General features: G+C 36.9%; 1 protein-coding gene and 1 long non-coding RNA gene across 5 annotated transcripts in view; one reads left to right on the top strand and one right to left on the bottom strand.

The window, feature by feature from the left end:
• Positions 1-1,391: 1,391 nt before the first annotated feature.
• Positions 1,392-19,705, bottom strand: part of LOC725117 (protein sprouty homolog 2) — a 32,490-nt gene continuing 14,176 nt past the window's right edge. Inside the window, exons 3-5 of one of the 4 annotated variants that reach the window (XR_001705909.2) lie at positions 5,189-8,383; positions 3,260-5,084; positions 1,804-2,386 (exon numbers count right to left, since the gene is read on the bottom strand). Coding sequence is in view for 2 of the 4 variants with exons in the window: in XM_016916988.2 (XP_016772477.2) it covers positions 6,546-8,383; positions 10,656-10,659 (1,842 nt within the window). In the remaining 2 variants the exon portion in view is untranslated. Of the gene's footprint in view, positions 1,487-1,803; positions 2,387-3,259; positions 5,085-5,188; positions 8,384-10,655; positions 10,677-19,705 lie in introns of those variants that run through there. The other 3 variants (XR_001705910.2, XM_016916988.2, XM_006559419.3) reach the window with 3 other exon arrangements.
• On the top strand, positions 16,366-17,968 carry LOC102655793. The gene is made up of 2 exons (XR_408366.3): positions 16,366-16,936; positions 17,605-17,968. It is a non-coding gene; the product is annotated as an uncharacterized LOC102655793 (long non-coding RNA).

The raw sequence follows: 19,705 nt of genomic DNA, 5'->3' as shown, positions 1-19,705 counted from the left end.
ACGTGACAAGTTTATCTTTCGCTTGTTTCGTTTTAGTGGTATTGTCATCGTGTGACAAAATCAAATTGAACCACAGGCATCGGAATGGAATCGAGTCGAATGGAATTGAAAATTTTTTAGAAAAGCTTTCTAAAGCGATATTACATTTTCGATGGTGTTTATGTAAAGCAAAGTGATAAATGTAATATATTTAATGTAAATATTTTTAAATTGATTCGTGTATTATAAAATTATATCACATATACAATAATCCTTGTTATAATAATCAAACGATAAAATTATATTCTTTTTAATTAAAATATTATATTTTATGTTTCTATTTTTTAACATATAATGAAATATTTTTTGTTCTATGTCTTTTTAAATTTTAACAATATTACATTTTTTAAATCATTTTTTGTGTTCAGTATTAAAATATCATTTAATTTCTTGTCAATATTTTTCTGAATTATATATAACATATAAAAAGATTGTTTGTTATTTAAAGAAAAGAATTTGAGATATAAAAATTCAAGGATTGTAGCAGAATAAGTAAGGTTAGGAAGCCCTGTATAGGTATTTCAATTAGATATAGATATTTCAATTAAGAAGGATAAACTAATTTTATAAAAACGAAGTGAAAGGATTAAAAAATATTTCCAATTTTGACTTCTTTGAACGTGATCGAATGATTCGTAAAGGTAAAGCAAAAGGAAGCCAGACCAATCTTTCCTCGTTAATGTGTTCGTTCGTGCGGAGAAGAAGGGATAAATAACTGGAGATAGTGATGGATTCAACACGTTCTGAATCCCTTTGAATCATTAACAAACCTTTCATCGTTTTAAACGTTGAGCAAAATCAATTTATGCCTTATAAGTATTAATCATTAATTTCAATTCAATGTATAAATTTTACTAACCGATTTTAAAAAGAAAAAAATAAATTCTTTTTCATATTGTTAAAATTTTAATACTTCAAAAACAATAATTTTAATATTCCACCCAATTTTTACTTCTGTTTCTATTAAAATTAAACTAAAATAAATAATTATATCGTGATATCTTTTTGTAATAATTCATTTAATCTAAAAAATATTCTATATATTATTATATTCTGACAATTGTTCTTTTCTATGAATTATTTAAAAGAAACCTATGAATTTATAAATATATTAAAAAATTATTATTCATTACTGACTATTAGAAGGAGATTTTTATCGGAGATTTTTTTTCATTCAAAAACTTACAGCGGACGGAATTTAATACCCATCGCTAACCGGATGAAGCCAGAGGAAGGAAAAAGGGGGGAACGCGTACAGGTCTCCGCATCGAAGGTGGAGTTGAAGGGTGGGGAAGAGGCCACTTCCGGTCACGTGACAACACTGGACCAACCAGCCTGCCACTTTCTTCTTATTTTCGGCTCGTTCTCTCTTCTCTTTCTGTAGCCTTCTCTCATTGGCATCATCATCTTCTTCTTGATTAACTTGAATCCGTCATGAATCGTCATGCTAAGAGCAAATAAAACAGATGAACATAGAACGTATTTTCTTATTTTTCTTATTACCACAACAAACGAAATGGAATTTTCAATTATATATGTTCCCATTCATAATCCATTTCTGATTCTCTATACGATGATTTAATATATCGTAATTAAATATATACAATAATTAATTGCCAACAAATAAATATTTAGAAAATCTTGAATTTCACGAAGTTTTTTCTTTTTTTTGTTTTATAAAAATTATTACATTACAAATATACAGATTAAGAAAAAGAGAGCGAAATTCGTGTAAGAAAAAAAAAAAAAAGGAAAATAAGAAAATATTTGCTTACTAACTTTATTAACAATTGCCGGTATAAACTTGAATCTACTAACAATTAGATAACAACATGTGCGTCAACGCATTCCTATGGACGTAACGAATTCGCATCAACCGGAAGTAATGGAATTTTTCGTTCTTTTCTATTCTCCTGTTTCTTTCTTTCTTTTTTTTTTTTTTTTCGTTTTCATTTTCTTTTCTGTTTCTTTTCCCTTCGTTTTGCCGTTTTATTTTATATATCCATCGCGTTATATTATTATCAAAATCGTAGAAAGATCGTTCAGTTTGAGGCGAATTTGTATCGATCGTCCATGAGATTTGGGGGGGGGGGGGATTAATACACCGAATTGATATCTTTCCTTCTGGTATTTTTTTTTATACCACGTTATTTTTTTCTTTTTTTTTTTCGTTTTTAATATCGTACGTCCATGTACGTAAGATAATATTTATATCATAAAATTATGTCGATGCTCTGCAATTACAATTTCACTGAAGATCAAGCTTCGTAAAGGAAAATCACACGATAATGATCCTAATAATGCAACGAAAGCTCGTTCGTATCGTAGAAGAGATTGATCAAAATATCTAAAAAATACGCCGATTTATGTCTATTCCTGTTTTTTTTTTTTTTTGTTTTTTTTTTTTTTTTTTTTTTTTTTTGTTTTTAATTATGCGCATTGCTCGTTCTAATATCTTATATATATATATGTATATATTTTTTTTTTTTTTCGTTCAACGATATTAATTCTGATCTCATGGTGTAGATTGAATTGTCTTTCTCTCGATCGTTTTTTTTCCAATCAACGATATATATATATATATTTACGTAAAATTATATTTGTGCATGTACCACTTTTTTTCTTTTTTTTTTTTTTTGTTTTTGCTAATCTAAGGACTATTCGGAGTGATGGAAAATAATGCAAAAGAGAAAAGAGTATATTTCGATTCATCGAAATTATTTGCATTCGATATTTCGAAAATGACCGTTGCCTAAGTACGATGCGATAATATACTGTGAAACGTCGAAAGAAAGACATAATAATAATATAATGAACGATACAGAAAAAAAAAAAAAAAAAAAAAGATAGAATGTAAAAGACAAGATGATAAAAACAGAATCGATCGGATTTCTTGTCCTGTTATAGCCTCTGCGCATTCGATAAAATGAAAAATATTGCAAAGAACGACAGACAAATTTCTAAAAATCATTCGGAGAATCGAGAATAAATCGGAAAGAATTTTGACTGTCCTCAAACTACGGTTTCTAACATGTTAAACAGAAATGCATAAATATATATGTATACATATATATATATACAAGTATATATACGTATGTGTGTATATATATAATATTTATGTGCATATATATACATATACATATATGCATGTATATATATATATATTTACAAGACATATACACACACAGAGCATATAGAGTTAATATTAATAAAAACTTACATTTTTTTTTCTTTTCGCTTGGCGAGATACGCGCGCGCGCACACACATCGAACCACACATATATATTCATACAGACGTGTGCGTAGGTATATACAAACACATCAATGGGATTGTCGCACATTTACTTTCTAATTAAAAATTGTAGCAAACTTCTTTCCCCTTGCATCGATTCATTCAATCGAATCTTAATAAACATTCAAAAATCCAATTCGACTTTTCTCAGCGTCTCTGTGAAACACTTTCGTTCTTTCTTTTGTTACGTAAAATATATTCACAACATGAACGTAATACACTAGTTCAGGCTCAAGAATTGACACTTGAAATATAGAAGTTAAGAAAGATATACAATATTTATTCGTTATACGTTCGTTATAAGATCGGAATATATATAATTCTAACCTTATTTTATTTTTGCTCACAATAATAAATGGTAGGTAATGAGAACTAAGCAAAAGATTTAATTGAAAACTTGTATATTTCAAAAAATTCGTTACGTATATATTATTTCGGTACGATATTATACACTTCACTAAAAAGAATTTGCAATGGTGGGGATAAGACTCGAGCATATAGTATCCGCAACAAAAGTTCGAGTATGTAATAAATAAATGTTGTATAGTTTACTCGCTTGCTGCTCACATGGTATTATATGATCTTATCTGTAGATGGTGACACTTTCGATCAGTGTTCTTATTTCGTATATTAAATCTATTAGAAACGACCAATCAAATTCGATTGCCTATTCTTGAGCTTTTAAACTAGTATTACTTATTTACGTAAACGATTCTTGGCTGGTGAAAGTCTAACCCGATCAATGAATTTAAAATTATCAATTATCGATCAATCTCCGTTCTTTATGTACCATGCGTTCTCTTATTCCCTCAACATAGGAAGAATAAAGGTATGAATGTAGATGCGTCACGATTCATTTGACGTTCGATATTTTGTCGCCATATTGATTTTTCGATGGTAATAATTTCGTCTCACTTCTCGCTACTTCTTCGCGATGAGCGAAGCCGAACGAGTAGTTTGAAGAATCATCGTTTCGAACAATCGCTTTTTTCGTGACATTATTTTCGAACATTTTGATTCCTTTCTTCTCATTCGTACCTTATGAACTTCTAACAATCCTTACTCGCTGTCGACTTCGTTTACGATCAATGATATACGTTCAATCATTCGTAACGCTTTCGATATTTAAATATGCAAAAATGAAAAATGATATAATTTTATAGAATATTTGATTAAAAAAAAAATAATTTCAGATAATAAATTTCGACAACGAAACAATCGTACGATCATAAAGACGACGATGTGTGTGTCCTCGTGGAACATCGACAGCGTGGTACATTCTTCAACGATCAAGCTGCTCGGGAATGGAAAGTTAACACACCTTCGTTCGGTGAATTCCGTCCGCGTGGGAAGCGCTGTTACCGTGCAATTAAACGCCGTTGCGGGCTGCAGTGGCAGCTCCAACATCAAAGAATCTCAAAGCGTTAATTATTTTCTAAATCTTGCCTGAGAAGTAGACTTGAACTAATGAGGAAAACGATTATCCCTGTATATATAAGTTAAGTCAACGTTTGTTAAGAGAGAGAGAGAGAGAAAAAAAAAGAAAGGAAAAGAAAAGGAAAAAAGAAAAAAAGAAGAAAAAGATCCAGTTAACGCGAATTTCCTTCGTCCAAATCCAATCTCCTTGTAAAGCAGAGAGCGGAGCCAATAACAGCATCAGTTTAGCAACCATCACGCATGCATGTATCGCTTTTGTCATTCCCCCGTTCCCTAACGAAACGATATTTAATTAAACTCGCACGACTAGATAATACTGAAAAAAAAAAAAAAAAAAAAAAAAAAAAAAAAAAAAAAAAAAAAAAAGAGAAAATTAACAAAATGGAAACGACGCCCGAATGTGGTATACTATATACGTACGTAGAAGAGATTTCAGGCGTGCGTTGCTCTTTCTCCCCACTCCCTCCTCCTGATCTGTGTTTTCTTCTCCTCGCGCTTATGCCCCCCACGCAATTGTCCTTTTTCCATCTGCCCGCATTCTCGTCGACCCCATGAAGCACACCCACATACGCATACATACTTAACATACACACATAAACGCAAACGTTCATTCTTACAGATTTACAGTTCTCTCGCTCTCACGCAACCCGAACGCGCGTGCATTATCTCGATCTCGTGTCATATCACGCTCTCTAACGCTCGACAGGGCCTCGCGCGCTCGATACAATTCCACTGTTAACGAGTATAAAAGCGTATACATCATATGCCGAGGAAAACATTCGGAAATACGGACAATGCTTCTTTTCAGAGCTTTCCTTCCCCCTGCCCCGCCCTTTCCTGCTTTCTTTCCCCTCTTTCTTCCTCTTTACGGCCGATACTCTTTATGCGTTTCCTATCGCAGCGGTGAGAGACTGGAAATAATTTTTGCAAATAATCCCAGTCTTCGCTCGGCCTTCTCTCGTCTCGCCTCTTTTCTCCGTGTCGTGCTCCTCTTACTGCGAAACTTTATATATGTGTTACTTGGCAATTCAGCCACGAATAAATTAACCGTAGAAAAGATTTTTCTTTATACAAATATAATATACAATATACATATCTATAATCTAAGTGTAGATGCGCGCATACACGCGCTTCAAGCAAGAAGTAACAGCAGAAACGCGTGTATACGCGCGTACACGTGCTCGCGTTTAATATACTTTAGTGGTTCTTCTATTCACTCTCTCACTCTCTCACGTTCACGTTCCACACATTCGCTTGGTCACGCTCGCACTCGTTCTCTGTGTGTGCGCGGTACTATTTATATATTCTATCGTGTATAGACCTATCTATACGTAAGTGGTATGTTTCTGCGTTAATACGCAAGCTCGCGTACCTTGTCATCTTTCTCGCCCTTTCTCCTCGCTATCATTCTATCATCTTTCCTACGCCACTATATCCTTTTTAGCATCATCTCCCTCCCCCGTGACACGATCTCGCGTTCTTCCATTCGTTCTTTCTTTCTTGCTCTCTCAATCTCTCTCGCTCGCTTCGCATTTTCGCGCGCGCATGGAAGAATAATAAATAAAACACTCGCGACGTTAGACGTACAAATTCGTCATTCTCGATTATCGTTTCTCGACTTAAATGCAACTCTTGTACTTAATGCAATTTTCGTTTTTGCTCCCCTCTCCTGTCGGACAATCTCTGTGCGTAGAAGAGCAATTTTTGTGTCCCCCCCTACGTGAGAGATAACACTGCGGGTGGTATTGGTATTACTGCGTTGTCGTATCTCTTCCAATTAGAGTTCCGGCGTGACAGGGTCGAGTAACCTTTTCTCCGGATCCCTCGAATCCCCGATATCGTTCGCGATCGGATGATGTCTGTTTCCGGCGTTCCCAGTCGTGTTCGGATTACATCTGCATCCCTGGGCTGCGTGCCGTGCATAACACACCTCACATGCCGCGACACATCCTTTGAACGGCCAGTAGCACAATAAGCAGGGCATGACGAGTGTCAAGGCGCCGAGGCAGGCCCACCTGGAGACTCTCCTATTTCCCGTACAGGAGCACGGCTCGTCCGCACAACTAGCAGCCGCCTCCCCATCGATTCCACCTGACCCATTCCCGTCTACGCAATGATAAAACAGTCCTTTCACGCAGCACAGGCAAGAAGCGTAATCGAGAATCGTATCGGCGGAACAGAAACACTTGTTGTCGCACAGCCATTTGCTGGGCAATGGAGGCGGTTCCCGACAAGACTCGCAACGACATCTACCGCAGAAATTGCACATTATCGACAAACCGGCCGGATCATAAGTCCTAGAAGCGAGGCTATTAGCCGGTTCTTTGGTGAACGAGACCGGCTGCTTGGTCACCGCATTCGGTGTCGCGGTGTTCGCGGCGATCGAGCCTGCGGACGCGGTCGCATTCGTCCCACTGCTCGCGATCAAACCACGAAACGCTTGAGTCCTGCTCGCGTGCAGCCGATGCGTCGCCGCGACGGACGCATCACCACCTTTCTGCCGATGCCTCCTGTCGATCTTCGGGCAATCGGCACCGATCCCCCGTTTGTTCTCATCCTCGAAGACCCGTCGCTCCTGTTGGTTGCTATGTTTGAACGGCGCCTCGACGTATTCGTTGATCGCCCTCTCTCCGTCTGGCCTGGGCACGGTCAAACTCACTTCGCTTATAGGACTTCTAGGTGGCGTGTCGTTCGATACCAATCCCCGCGCATTCGTCTCGCCCGTCGATGTATCCACGTTTCTCGGTCTGCTTCGGAAGGTGTTCGAGAGTGGACTGAGCGGAGCTGTGACCAACACTCTCGGATTCGACGATGCCGCGAGAGGGGGCGCTGTCGAGGCAGTGGCAACGTGCACGGTCGGCAATCTTGGCGGAGGAAACGGCCGATTGTGATCATGGACGCGACCAGTGGTGGTGACATTTTGAACGGAATGCGCTTCTCCATCGTCAACGTTGCTGTTCGCTACGGCATCGGTGGTGTCATTTACGTTCGTCTGCGAGGAGGGTGGCCGCGAGAGCGGCGCGATCGCATTGTTTTGCGACATCGGCCGACCTCTCAGTTCAAGATGCTCGGCTTGACAATGCGCCGCTGTGTCCACGCAACGCTTCCGTCCGTGCTCCTCCTTCTTCTTCGCCTCCAGCTCTTCTTCCTCCTGCCAGTGATTCGTGAAATTGATACCGTTACCGATCTCTGTGCTTCTTTCTGCTCCCCTTCCGTCACCCCCACCTCCGCCTCCTGGCCTAACTCGACTCGACGACGAGAAAACTCTTCTAGACGATCCTGTTCCCGGTCTCCTTGCTGTTTCTGGCGAGGATGGTGATGCGGAACGACCAACCGACAAAACCGACGATGTTGCCCGCTCGCTAGCCCATTGTTCGACAGCTCTCTGTGTGCTTGGACTCGATGTATGCTGATTCTGGTGGTGGTGATGTTGTTGTTGCTGCTGATAATGAATTGACTGACTCGGGGTAGTAAGTGTCGCCTCGTTGATCCGCACTGGCCAGCCCGCGCGAGGTGGTGACACTCTCGACAAGGGCGTTCCATTAGCGAGGATGAGGCTCGGTAATGCTCCGCGTCCGCTTCCTCTCGCCCTCGCGACACGCGCTTCATCCCCACCTGAAACGATACCAGATCCGTCAGTCCCTCTTTTCCGTCCCTTTCTTCCTTTCCTTATCCGAACAAATCGTTTCTCACTTTCGTTCAAAAGCGAAAATCAAATCGAAATGTGAATAATTCAGACTTTCAGCAGTAAAATGTTCATTAAATGCATATAAAATCCATTTCGTAATGTTTATTGCCTAATATGATTTCCCAAGCCTTTCCTATTTTACCGAAAAGAAAAGAGTAATTTAAAAAAAAAAAAATAAAAATTTTGATTGAAAATCGATATTTATTTATTTAATTAGTGTCAATAATTTATTTTCGAATGATAAATAAAATTTCTTGAATTTCTGCATCGATGTTATTAATATTGATTTTGACACGTATCAAAACTTTTCATTTAATTGATTCAAGAGAATGAATTTCTAAGTAATGGGGATAAAGATATGTATATAATTTAATTATAATTCGTAAGATATTAAGATTTTACACGCGACACTATCTATCAAACGTAACTTTATCTTTCCATTCATTTCGTGTCGTATAGACAACAATCTTGTAAGTTAACCTAACTTTCAGTCCGAAAGTTCTTACGCTCGAGATACAAGGCATGATTGTTTCTATCCTGGAGTAAACCACGGAGAATAGGTGAGTGGAAGAAGGGATTTGAATGAACAGAGTCGAAAACGATATTCGGATCACGCTAAAAGAGACACGAAGAATGTACGCGGCACTACCTACGTAGCTTCGAGATAGGATTGGTCTACGTGGGCGAGTGCGCCGCTCGTGGGCGCTCGTGGCCCGAGTGCACTGTGGTTCTTGATTCAGTGGTCATCGGCCCACTCGAAGCGCCTACAGTTGTGGAAGAATCGAGCGTTTTGTTCAGCCGAGATCAATCGTGTCCTCCACGCATCTACCGCTTTGTGACAGCGCGATTTACATCCGATTAGCCGATTAATTATTTCCATTTAGGAATATCAGGAGTCAAGGAAAAGTCAAAAAAAAATTTCCTTTTCAATTAACAAGAGAAAATCTGAAACGAGGTTAGAATTGAAACCGAAGAATTTTCGTTGTTTCGTTCCATCGAAACTAGTCAGTGGTCTAACAACGACATCTAGTGATTTAAAATGTAAGCACAGTCACGTGACTTCTGTGTTCTCGAATATCTAGAATATTCTTTCTTCTCATCATTGCGATCAAATCGTGCATATATGCTGCTTAAATTTTTCCGAAGATTTAATACACTGTATATTATCATCTTTATTCCTAAATTTATATAAATATTTTATTGTATACGCTAAATTATATATTGTTTTAACTTAAATTCGCCCAAATGAATTTGACTGTGAATGTAATAAACGAACTGAAACAAACTGTAGTATTATCTTGAATATAATATTAAATATATATTGATCGCAAGTCTCTTATTTCTTATCTTACAAAAACAAAAATAATTCGTATTTCGCAGGTATTGTTCTATTTTTTTCCCTCATTCTCTCGAATTATATTCTCGAAAAACTATCGTGAAATAGCTATTCGCTGATAATATTAAATCTGGCTGGATAATATGTTCAATGTGCTCCGACCCACTCCACATACAGGATTGGAAGAAACGACGTTTGCTCGCACAAGACCATTCTCGCGACCTACACGCATCTCAACGTGTAAGATATACAATACGTCTCGTGCAACGATGCTTTTTACCTCGCAATTTAATCCTTGCTGTATAAACATATTTATGGTATTTTTAAAGTGTAAACGCGAGTCTTTCACGCTCGATGCATTTTTTAGCAATGATAATTTTTGTCATCAATATTGTCAAACAATATTTTTATTAAAAAATTTGTTATTGAAAATATTTACACAAATTGAAAATTGGACTAAAAAATATTATCAATCCGATTCTTCAATCTACTATAAGATCTACGTAATTTTTTTTATTATTAAATATTTTGTAAAAGGAAAAATTAATAAAATAAGTGATATTCTTATATTTTATGATTGAAAAAAAAAGAGACAACAAATGTATCATCCACCTTCAAAAAATAGATTTTTTTCAAAAATTTAGTAAAAAGATAAAATTAATAATTCGAATTATCAAATAATTAATTAATATCCTTATATTCGAGAAATAATGCAAAAATGCTTTAATCATCCTATTTTTTTTTCTTAGAAGCAAAATTGAATACCAAATAATTCAATCAAATTGAGAACCTCCCCCTTTTTAATAATAATAATAATCCTCGCTACGTGTAAAATTATACGCGATAAGGCTTGCCTCACTCACCCATAGCCACGTCCTCAGACCAAGTATCGACGATGTACAGAGATACTGAACAATCGGGAGGATTCGAGGAAACGTATTGTGCGCGCACGTTTCGAGCACACGTGGTGCGAACACCCACGCGGAAATGCGGCGCGGTTGTGAAAAAGAAGAAGAGAAAAAAAAAAAGAAAGAAAGAAAGATAGGTAGCGAGGACGATTTGAGTGAGGGTGCACTCTCGAGCGAGGAATGCGCGGGGCCCTACTATCACCGACCGACTGGCATAGGTCAGAGCTTTTAGTCTCTCTATACGCTCGAAACGAAGATAAGAGACGTTTTGTGCATACCCGGTGAGCGGTCGCCACTCTCCTCCTCTTCCTTCCACTACCACGAACGACAAAAAAGGCGTTTCTTTCGTTTTTTTCCTTCCTTCGTGCCATACCTCCGTAAGAGATAGAGGCTCATCCGCTAATGGATTTCTGGAACCAACTTCTACTACTATCGTCGTGATAACGCGAGACGAATTTTCATTGAAAACCGAACGGTAAACCGAAACGGTGAGACCGAAGGGTGAGAAACGCACGCAAGCGGTGGAAAAAAAGCGAAAGAGTCAATTGTAGCACGAATTAGCACGGGAGAGGAGAGATTTCGAGTCGCGAGACGCGGCGATTGTTTCCGAAGATATCGTAACGCGTGCGCGATCGCGATCGCGATAATGGCCGTGAATACGAGTCGAATATTCAACCGATTATCGCGCACCGTCGCTTCGCGATCCGTTCCATCTCTCGAGTGTGCGACGATTTATTCGCAAATTGTATGCCACGCGAGACGAGATATTGAAAAAAAGAAAAATTCGGTACGTTTAACAATAATAATCCAAATTTAACAATAATAAAACCAAATTCCTGTAAATATTCGTGATCTAACGATAAAAAATGTATTTGTATCATTCTAACAGGATGTTAGAAATAAGATGCTCGTTATAAATATCATCCGTGAAAAAAATAGAATTTTTAAAACGAGGTTCCGGTCCAGATATGTTTTAACAACGTGCCGGAAATGTCCGCGATAAGATCGGGCGTATTTCCTCGCCACATGCACATATATATGTATATTTCCGTCCAATAAAATTATTTTTTTGCCGCGGGCAAAAATACCGACATCGTACCGGACGACAAATTTTTTTCAATTCCTCTAATTTATAATCTTGATATCCATTTACGATGATATGATTGAGAAATAAAAATAATAATAATAATAATAATAAAAAATAGAAGAGAGGAAAATGATATGTCGACTTACTGAAAATTCATGGGACTAGTGAAAATCCAGAAAAGAAGATGGGCTCGCCCACGCCAGGGCCGATAGAATCCTTCTAAAGCGTGTTTGTTAGTCAGAATGACGCACGCGCACCAGCAACGATGCCTTCGGAAAGGCAATTCCGTTCGAACGGTTGAACGGATCTAGGAACGTCCTCGAATTCCACCGGACGGCAGCTGTTTATCACCCTCTCATCGGTCACGTCGCGCTGCTCTCATTTCCCGGTCGTTAATATTTCAACCATGAGCCTCCTTGTCGCTGATATTTAACGACGAGAATGGAGCGCACACGTTACGATCGCCAACAAATTCGGGCGAAAAAACGATTCTCTATCGTATATATATAGATATATATATTTCCATCAGACGCCTTTCACTCAACGAGAAACGAAGACTTTACTTTCTACCGAAAAAGTTTTAATCTCATCTGAAACGCGATCCTTCGATTTATCGATCGAATGAAAATATATATATATAAAATCCGTATAAATTGTTTAATCGACAATAAACACGCGTATATATATATATATCGCGTTGGAAACAGGAAGTGGTCGTGACGCGCGAAGACTATGGATGAATGAACGTTGCTTGACACAGAGGCGAGGAGAAGAAACGGTAAAATGTCAAAACCCGAAACAAACACGAGAGCTGCTGGCGAACGACTGACAATGAGCTTGCCGTGAACGAGTCGAGTTGCCTGGCTGGCGAGGGAAGAAGAAGAGAAACGCGTCGGCGATTGGGCGCAGCGTAAGGGGACGGGGGAGGGGCGGAGGGAGAGGGGGGAGGGGAGGCAAACAAGTTGGAGAAACGACGGACGAGAAAGAGAGAAGGACAGAACAGCGGGAACGATGGAGGAGGGAGTGCGAGGGGGGAAGAGAGATATACGAGCGAGAGGCAGTAGGACGAAACGGATGGGGAGAGAGGGAAAGCAGGAAGGGAAAAGGTGGGAAGGAAGCCATGAATGGCGACAGCCAGGCGAGGGGGATAGAGGAGACAAAAGTAGAGAGAGCGAGCGAGAGGGAGACATAGGGGGGGGGCGAGGGCCGGCCGAGTTCCGTGCACGGTATGCCATCTGGCGATATCGTGGCCAACGACTCGTTCGCAACACGAAGCTTTTTATGAATGGGCGGAAGCTATCATTGAAGCTTTAGATTGAATGAAAACATTACCTATGTCGTCACCGTGTATACCACCGACAGCGTCGGCGCGGCGACAGTGACGGTCGTCGGTCGCCACGCTGGAGGTGGCAATGCTTGCGCGGTGATTTTTTTTTTTTTTATTTCGTCCCTGTCAAACGTGTGCTCTCTACACGTTGCACACGCCTCCTCCTCCTCCTCCTCCTCCCTCCGCGCTGTGGGAAATTTTTTTGTCCGCACCGGGGGTTCGATGCGCCTCGATCCTCGCGTTATCGATCGAATTTAAGCGTTTACCTCTCTCGCGTTTACACTCGGCGGCAATCGACAACGAGTCCACATTGGATTCTAGCCGCGTCACTTTACACGCTCGACGTCTACCGGGTTACATTTTTTTTTTTATTTATTTTCTATTTTTACTTCTCTCTTTTTTTTTTTTTTTTTTTTTACTTTCACGCATTTTCGATTCTACGCTTCGAAAGATACGAACGGGAAAGGGACGATAAAAACCGTTATGTTTTAACAACGATGCCATTTTTGAACTGGAGGAATCTCTAAGACTTATTAAGTAACCGGATTGCATATCGGACCACATACCTTCGATCTTTCACTTGGCATTTAAGGTATCCGTCCCATTATTTCAGACTCATCGGTCTCATTAATATTAATTACTCGAGACGATAAATCCTCACGCGTATTCCGTTATAATCAACTCGAAAATCATCCTTGTATTTGTTATTAATATTATAATATCGTTACGAAATAAAGAGAGAGATCGGTGAAAATAATCTACTTGAAAATATTTAATACCGTTAACTTTCCACAAGCGCATTCTTGAATCATATCAGTCATTTCAATGTTTCATCTTTTGATTTTAATAATGCAGGAGGAAAATTTGTGAAACTCGAACGATTTGTGAGAAAGCTGAGAAATAAATTATATTTTAATAAACTTCGTTTATTTAAAGTTACATTATTTATAAATTGCTGGTATTAATTTCTAAAGTCACTTTCTAAATTTTCTATTTCGTTTGAACATGTATTTTCACAAAGATCGTCATTTGATTCCAGAATCGAACAGATTGAAAGATAATAAAAGATCGAGGATTATTATATTGAATGAGTTCCAAGCGTACTATATTATCAATAAGTTGGTCTAGCTTAATTGACGGTATATAACATCGATTCAGTTGGCGCATATAATATATACGCGTGTAGTGTAGATCATAGTACGACAAAGAAGAATCCTCTCGTTCTATTTCGTTTGATATTGTATTTGAGGTTGCTTTCGAGCGAGTAAGCTATCTCGTTCGATCACACCGGCACACGGGATAGAGGAGCCGAAGCCGAGAAACCGAGCGACCAACGAAGCGAGCCGAACATCAACGAAAGAGAGAGGGCGAGGATAGACAAACGGAAGGAGAGGAAGAGATAGGTCGTCTCGTTCTACCGCGTTACACGCTTCTATATTTATCCCACTCATTAATTCTATCCTCGTCGTGCACCGTTCATTCATTCGAACATCTGTCTCGCTCTATCTCACCCTACCACGCGCACCCGTCGATGTCTCGTCTCTCTCTCTCTTTCTGCCACGTACGTACGTTCATTCATCTCCTCTCTGTCCTTCCCGCTGCCCGTGTACTTTCTACCCATCGTTCGTCCTTTCCTCTTTTCACCTTATGTTCAACCCCCCCCCCCCGCCCCTCTCAATCACTTCTTCCTGCGCTCGACTCTCTCTCCCTTCTTTTTCTCCTTCATCCTTCTCCAGCCTTCGTCCTTCTAGTTCTCGTTCGTTCACTCAGTCGCGCAACTAGCCACGTCGCTCCCACTCACTCGTAGCCCCACCACCAACACACATCCGCACGACAGATACCAGTAGCGTAACAATCGATTTGCCCGGTTTGTAGACTTTCTAAACGTTCATCCATACGATTTTCTTTTTTCCACTCATTCTTTTCGAAAATCTTTTTTCAAACATACGATTCTAAATCCCTTCTTGATCTTTTTGACAAAATATTGATTAATCTTATTTTCGATATAAATATATATATATATATGAAAACTAAAGTTTAATTAGATTAGATAGATTTCTAATTGCAAAAATATAACTTTTTATTTTTATTTGAAAGTTAATGTATAAAATCTAATAAAATTGAGTATATTTTTGAAATTGAAAAAAAAAATAAAATTTACGTAATTTAGTTTAGATATTGAATAGACAAAATCAATATTAGATAGCGGATATACAACGTGTAAAGGAAACGATTCAAGTCTGGCACGTTCACGCTATCTTTTAGCAAATTATACCAAGTATTATCTATCCGCAGTGCAGACCTGCCCGATCGTGTGTCAACGTAGATCATAGTTGCGTAACAACGTATTTCCGGGTCGCGGTCCTTGCAGTGCCGCACGAAAACTAAATAGCGCAGATAAAACGATATCGAAGTGTAATGTTTCTTTGGTGTATCTCGAGTGTCGAGCCGGCAACGATACCATTCGAAACTACATACGATATTATACAGTTTATCGCTCTCACTATGTGTCGATCATTTTCCATTAGAAAAATTTTATTAGGAAAATTTTTATATTTTTACGAATCATATTTCTATGAAATGGAATCTTAACGATCGAGAAATTAAATTAAATTAAATAATTGCGTTGATTTTTATATTTCAATATCTTCCTGTTGAAAAATTTTCACGCCCTGTTTGAATCGTTATTTGCCATTAGTATTGATTAAAGAAATCGGTTGAAATATGTTATGAATTTTTTAACGATCGAGAAATGAAATTTAAAAAAAATGTCACGTTACGCGAGGGCCCGCGAATTTGATGATACGCTACTGAAGCGTAGAAAGACAAGCGCGCAGGAACGTTAAGCGAAGCGGGCGAACATCGAGCAAGCGCAGAGCCAAGTAAACTTTGACGAAGGCTTGGCTCGTTTTCGAGCAAACATCTGTGCTCTAAGAAATTTCTATATAAAATAAATTCCGATCCGCATCCCTACCATCGGAAACAGCCTTTAAACCAAAAGATCTGCAAATTAATTACATCTAAATATAATTTTCAATTTATTATAGTTTCTAATATTTATAACTTTTTTATGAATATGATCTACATATAACAATGGTTATATTAATTTTACTCAATATAAGATTAAAATTAAAATTTTTTCAAAAATTTTAACCAAATCGATATTTATTATCGATTATCGATGTTTCAAACTTGAAATTTTATTAATTATTGAAAACAGAAACTCAACGTTGAAAATTAATTATTAAATTTAGCTATTAACACAAAGATGAGAAAGATCCAAGTGTATTTTCTTAAATTGTTATTGCGCCCATCAAAATTGTGTCGATACGATGCAAAGTTGCTCTAACGACGAAGAAGAAAATTTTTCGAGGGAAAGGAATGGAGTGCGCGATAGCGTTAAGTTAGCAAGCGTCAAAGCAGCCAGTTTATTTCGAGCGTTTTCGATTTTGAGAAGGCAGACTCGCGTGCCACTGGCAAAGCCAATTACACAATGGCTCGTAAAGGAGGTTCGTGCGAATTTCGGTTGAGATAGAGGCGCGCGCAAACAGTGCGCGTTCTGGCTCGTTTCGTTTCCGCGCATTCTCCGTACCTCGAAATGAAGCACGGAAAACGGTTAAAAGTTAACAGGACCGGGCAAGTTGACGGTGATCCAAAATATTTTTCTTTCAACGGGCCGTGTCAGGGTGCGTCCGTTCATAACGCTGACAAAATTAGATCTCCGCTCCGTCAAGTTATTTTAATGAGAATTCTACTTCTCGCTGTGTCAAGATCGCGCGATTCAACGACCAACACATTGCGTACAGCATGAAATGCATAAAGGTACCGTGTCCAAAGTAGACTTGTCTAAAGTAGGATCTAAAGAAAAATGTTAAATAATTCAAAAAGTAGATGATATGGTTAAAATATTCACTTTTGGCTCAAAAATGATCAATTTATCAACGTAGATACAAATTTACTTAACTTTTATTACGCATCGTAACCGTGTCGATTGAGGTTATGTCGATCACCGACTCGATTCGATCAAAAATAACCTAGTCAAAGATTTCAAGGAAGGAATACGAGCTTCTTACTAATTTGAAAAATTAATAATTTTGATTGAATTATTTAACTGAGATCCAAAATATATAGTTACAATATTCATATAGATACATGATAAAAAAATCATAGCTAAAATATATCCATATTTTAGCAATAGATATTTATAAAGAAAAAAAAATATATATTTTCTAACTTTCTCAAGTTAACGAACATATTTCAAAACTTTAATTTTCTTTTTAGTAATTGCTACGATAGAAATTTTTCATTTACTTGAAACAATAATGCACTCTTAATTTTTTACAATTACTTTTCACTGATAATAAATAATTTTTTTAAAATATTTTTTTCATGTAATCAATATTTAAATAATATTTTACATTTCAAAAAAATTAAAAATATTTTTCAATAAAATTTCATAATGTTACATTTAACCGAAAACCATTTGACAGGGATAGTATTTCTACGCTTGGGATACGATCGTGTTTGACGAGCCAACTGGTAAAGCCACCGGATCGATTCTTATCGGTTGCGTGTCTTTCTCTAGAGGTCGTAACTTGTACGAGTTATCTAATATCAGGCGCACACACTGCATCCCAAACAAAACAAGCTATATTTCGGAAGAAGCGATTAAACTCGTGCGTTTCGTATCGCAGAAAGAAGGCCGGATTCCATTAAAATCTTCAACAGTTCTCGAGCAATTATCGTACAACGTAATGATAAAACGTTTTCTTCCTATCCAATTATTCTGCTATGAAACACAAACTGTTCGAAGCAATAAATTAACAATGCTAGAGGGGCATTCCTCCTATCATATCGAAATCATTTCTCAGTTCGACGTCCTTTCAACTCACTGGAAACGGAAAGCTAAAATGGATTTCATACTGCGATCGTAAAGTGCTGCCCACTTCACGCAGTTTAGCAGCGACTTCAGATGCTTGTTGGATAAGTGACTTTTGTGCCGTCATCGATATACGCTTGAAATAATCAATAAAAATCGATATCGAGTTTTGTTAGACTGTTTATCTCATTTAACACGCTCGAAGCTCGTTCCGAAGTTCCATTTTCAAATATCGAAGAAGTTTAAAATTCCATGGAAAATAATAATTTAAGAAAAAGTTAGGTTAGAATTTTGACAGGATAAAATATTTTCTTGCGTATAATATCTAGAATAAATACAAGATCTAGAATAAATATCGATACTTATAGCATTAATTTCAAATAAATAATAAAATTGATAGAAAATTTAATGTAGCTGTAACAAAAAAACTAAGATTTTTAGACAATATGCTCGTAATCGGTCTTAATTATAATGTGCTCATCATGAAAACGTTCTTTTTTAAATAAATAAACTGTACAATTCTTTGGCAAAGAAATCTTTATTAAGAATTTTTCTTAAAAATCTTTATAACCTTTTCTGATAATAATCTAACAATTGTAAAATAATTACAATGTTATAGAAACTGAAAAGAATGGAAGAATGGAATTCGAATTCAAGAAGAAATTAATAATAATTCAATTAATAATTTTAAATAAAAATATATAAAATAAATTATAATAAATGAATGATAATAGATTAACGATAAATCATGTAATCTTGCATCCTGATCAGAATTCTGTCTCGTAAGTTGGTCATCATTATCCATATTTTTTAGAAGTGGAATTATCAAACATAGTTTTTAACAAGCTTATCTAACAAAAACAAACGCGAGTAATATTGTCTCATTCTATCTTACCATTCATTTCACGCCAAGACAGAATTCTTGGTAAAGACCCTGCCTTGCAAGTTTCGATCCTAACCTATTCTAGGATACAAGACTACTGTACTGTAAAAAGAGTTCATTATAATAAATGATGACAATGATAATTTGTTGATCAGATAAAATAACAAAACGAAAGAAAGAATAATAATTTTCACAATGATTACAATAACTGAATACTGTTTTTTTTTTTATATTTTGATCACTGAGCTTGTTTAGACTTGAATCTATAACCTAAATGTAGAAAAAGAATATAGATGGCATTTTAAATACAATATTGTCTTTTTCGATTATTAATTTAAACCAAACATATTTGATAACAGTACCTAGTACCTATATAAGTATCAATCGTAATTATTATATCGATTATCATTTATCAATAATATATTTTTTTAATTATTATCTATTTATCTAATTTAATTTATTTTTATAATAATAATAAAGATAATTAATTTTAAACAAACAAAATTGGTTTTTCACTTATTTCTATTATTTTTCTTTTTTTCCCAAGATTAGATTACTTTTTTTCAAATTTTGTAATAATATAGGTATTTTTTAAATAAATCATGGATCACAAAAATATTTCGATTCACTTTTCAAGCTTTATATTTTAAATAAATATATTAACGAGAAAAATTTATTACAAATCAAAATATCGAAATTAATCTATCTTTTATTACTTCTTGTAATGTTGGTAATACGAATAATATGAAACAAAGTTGGCAATCGTTGAAAGAACTATTCCGGGCCAATGATTGGTTAAAAAGCAACGATTGTGTAACAAAAACAATCA

Source organism: Apis mellifera, linkage group LG16, assembly GCF_003254395.2.
Source record: "Apis mellifera strain DH4 linkage group LG16, Amel_HAv3.1, whole genome shotgun sequence".
In the NCBI taxonomy this organism is placed as follows: Eukaryota; Metazoa; Arthropoda; class Insecta; order Hymenoptera; family Apidae; genus Apis; species Apis mellifera.
The sequence above is the reverse complement of the archived record's forward strand: the minus strand, read 5'-3'. Positions and strand labels throughout refer to the sequence as shown.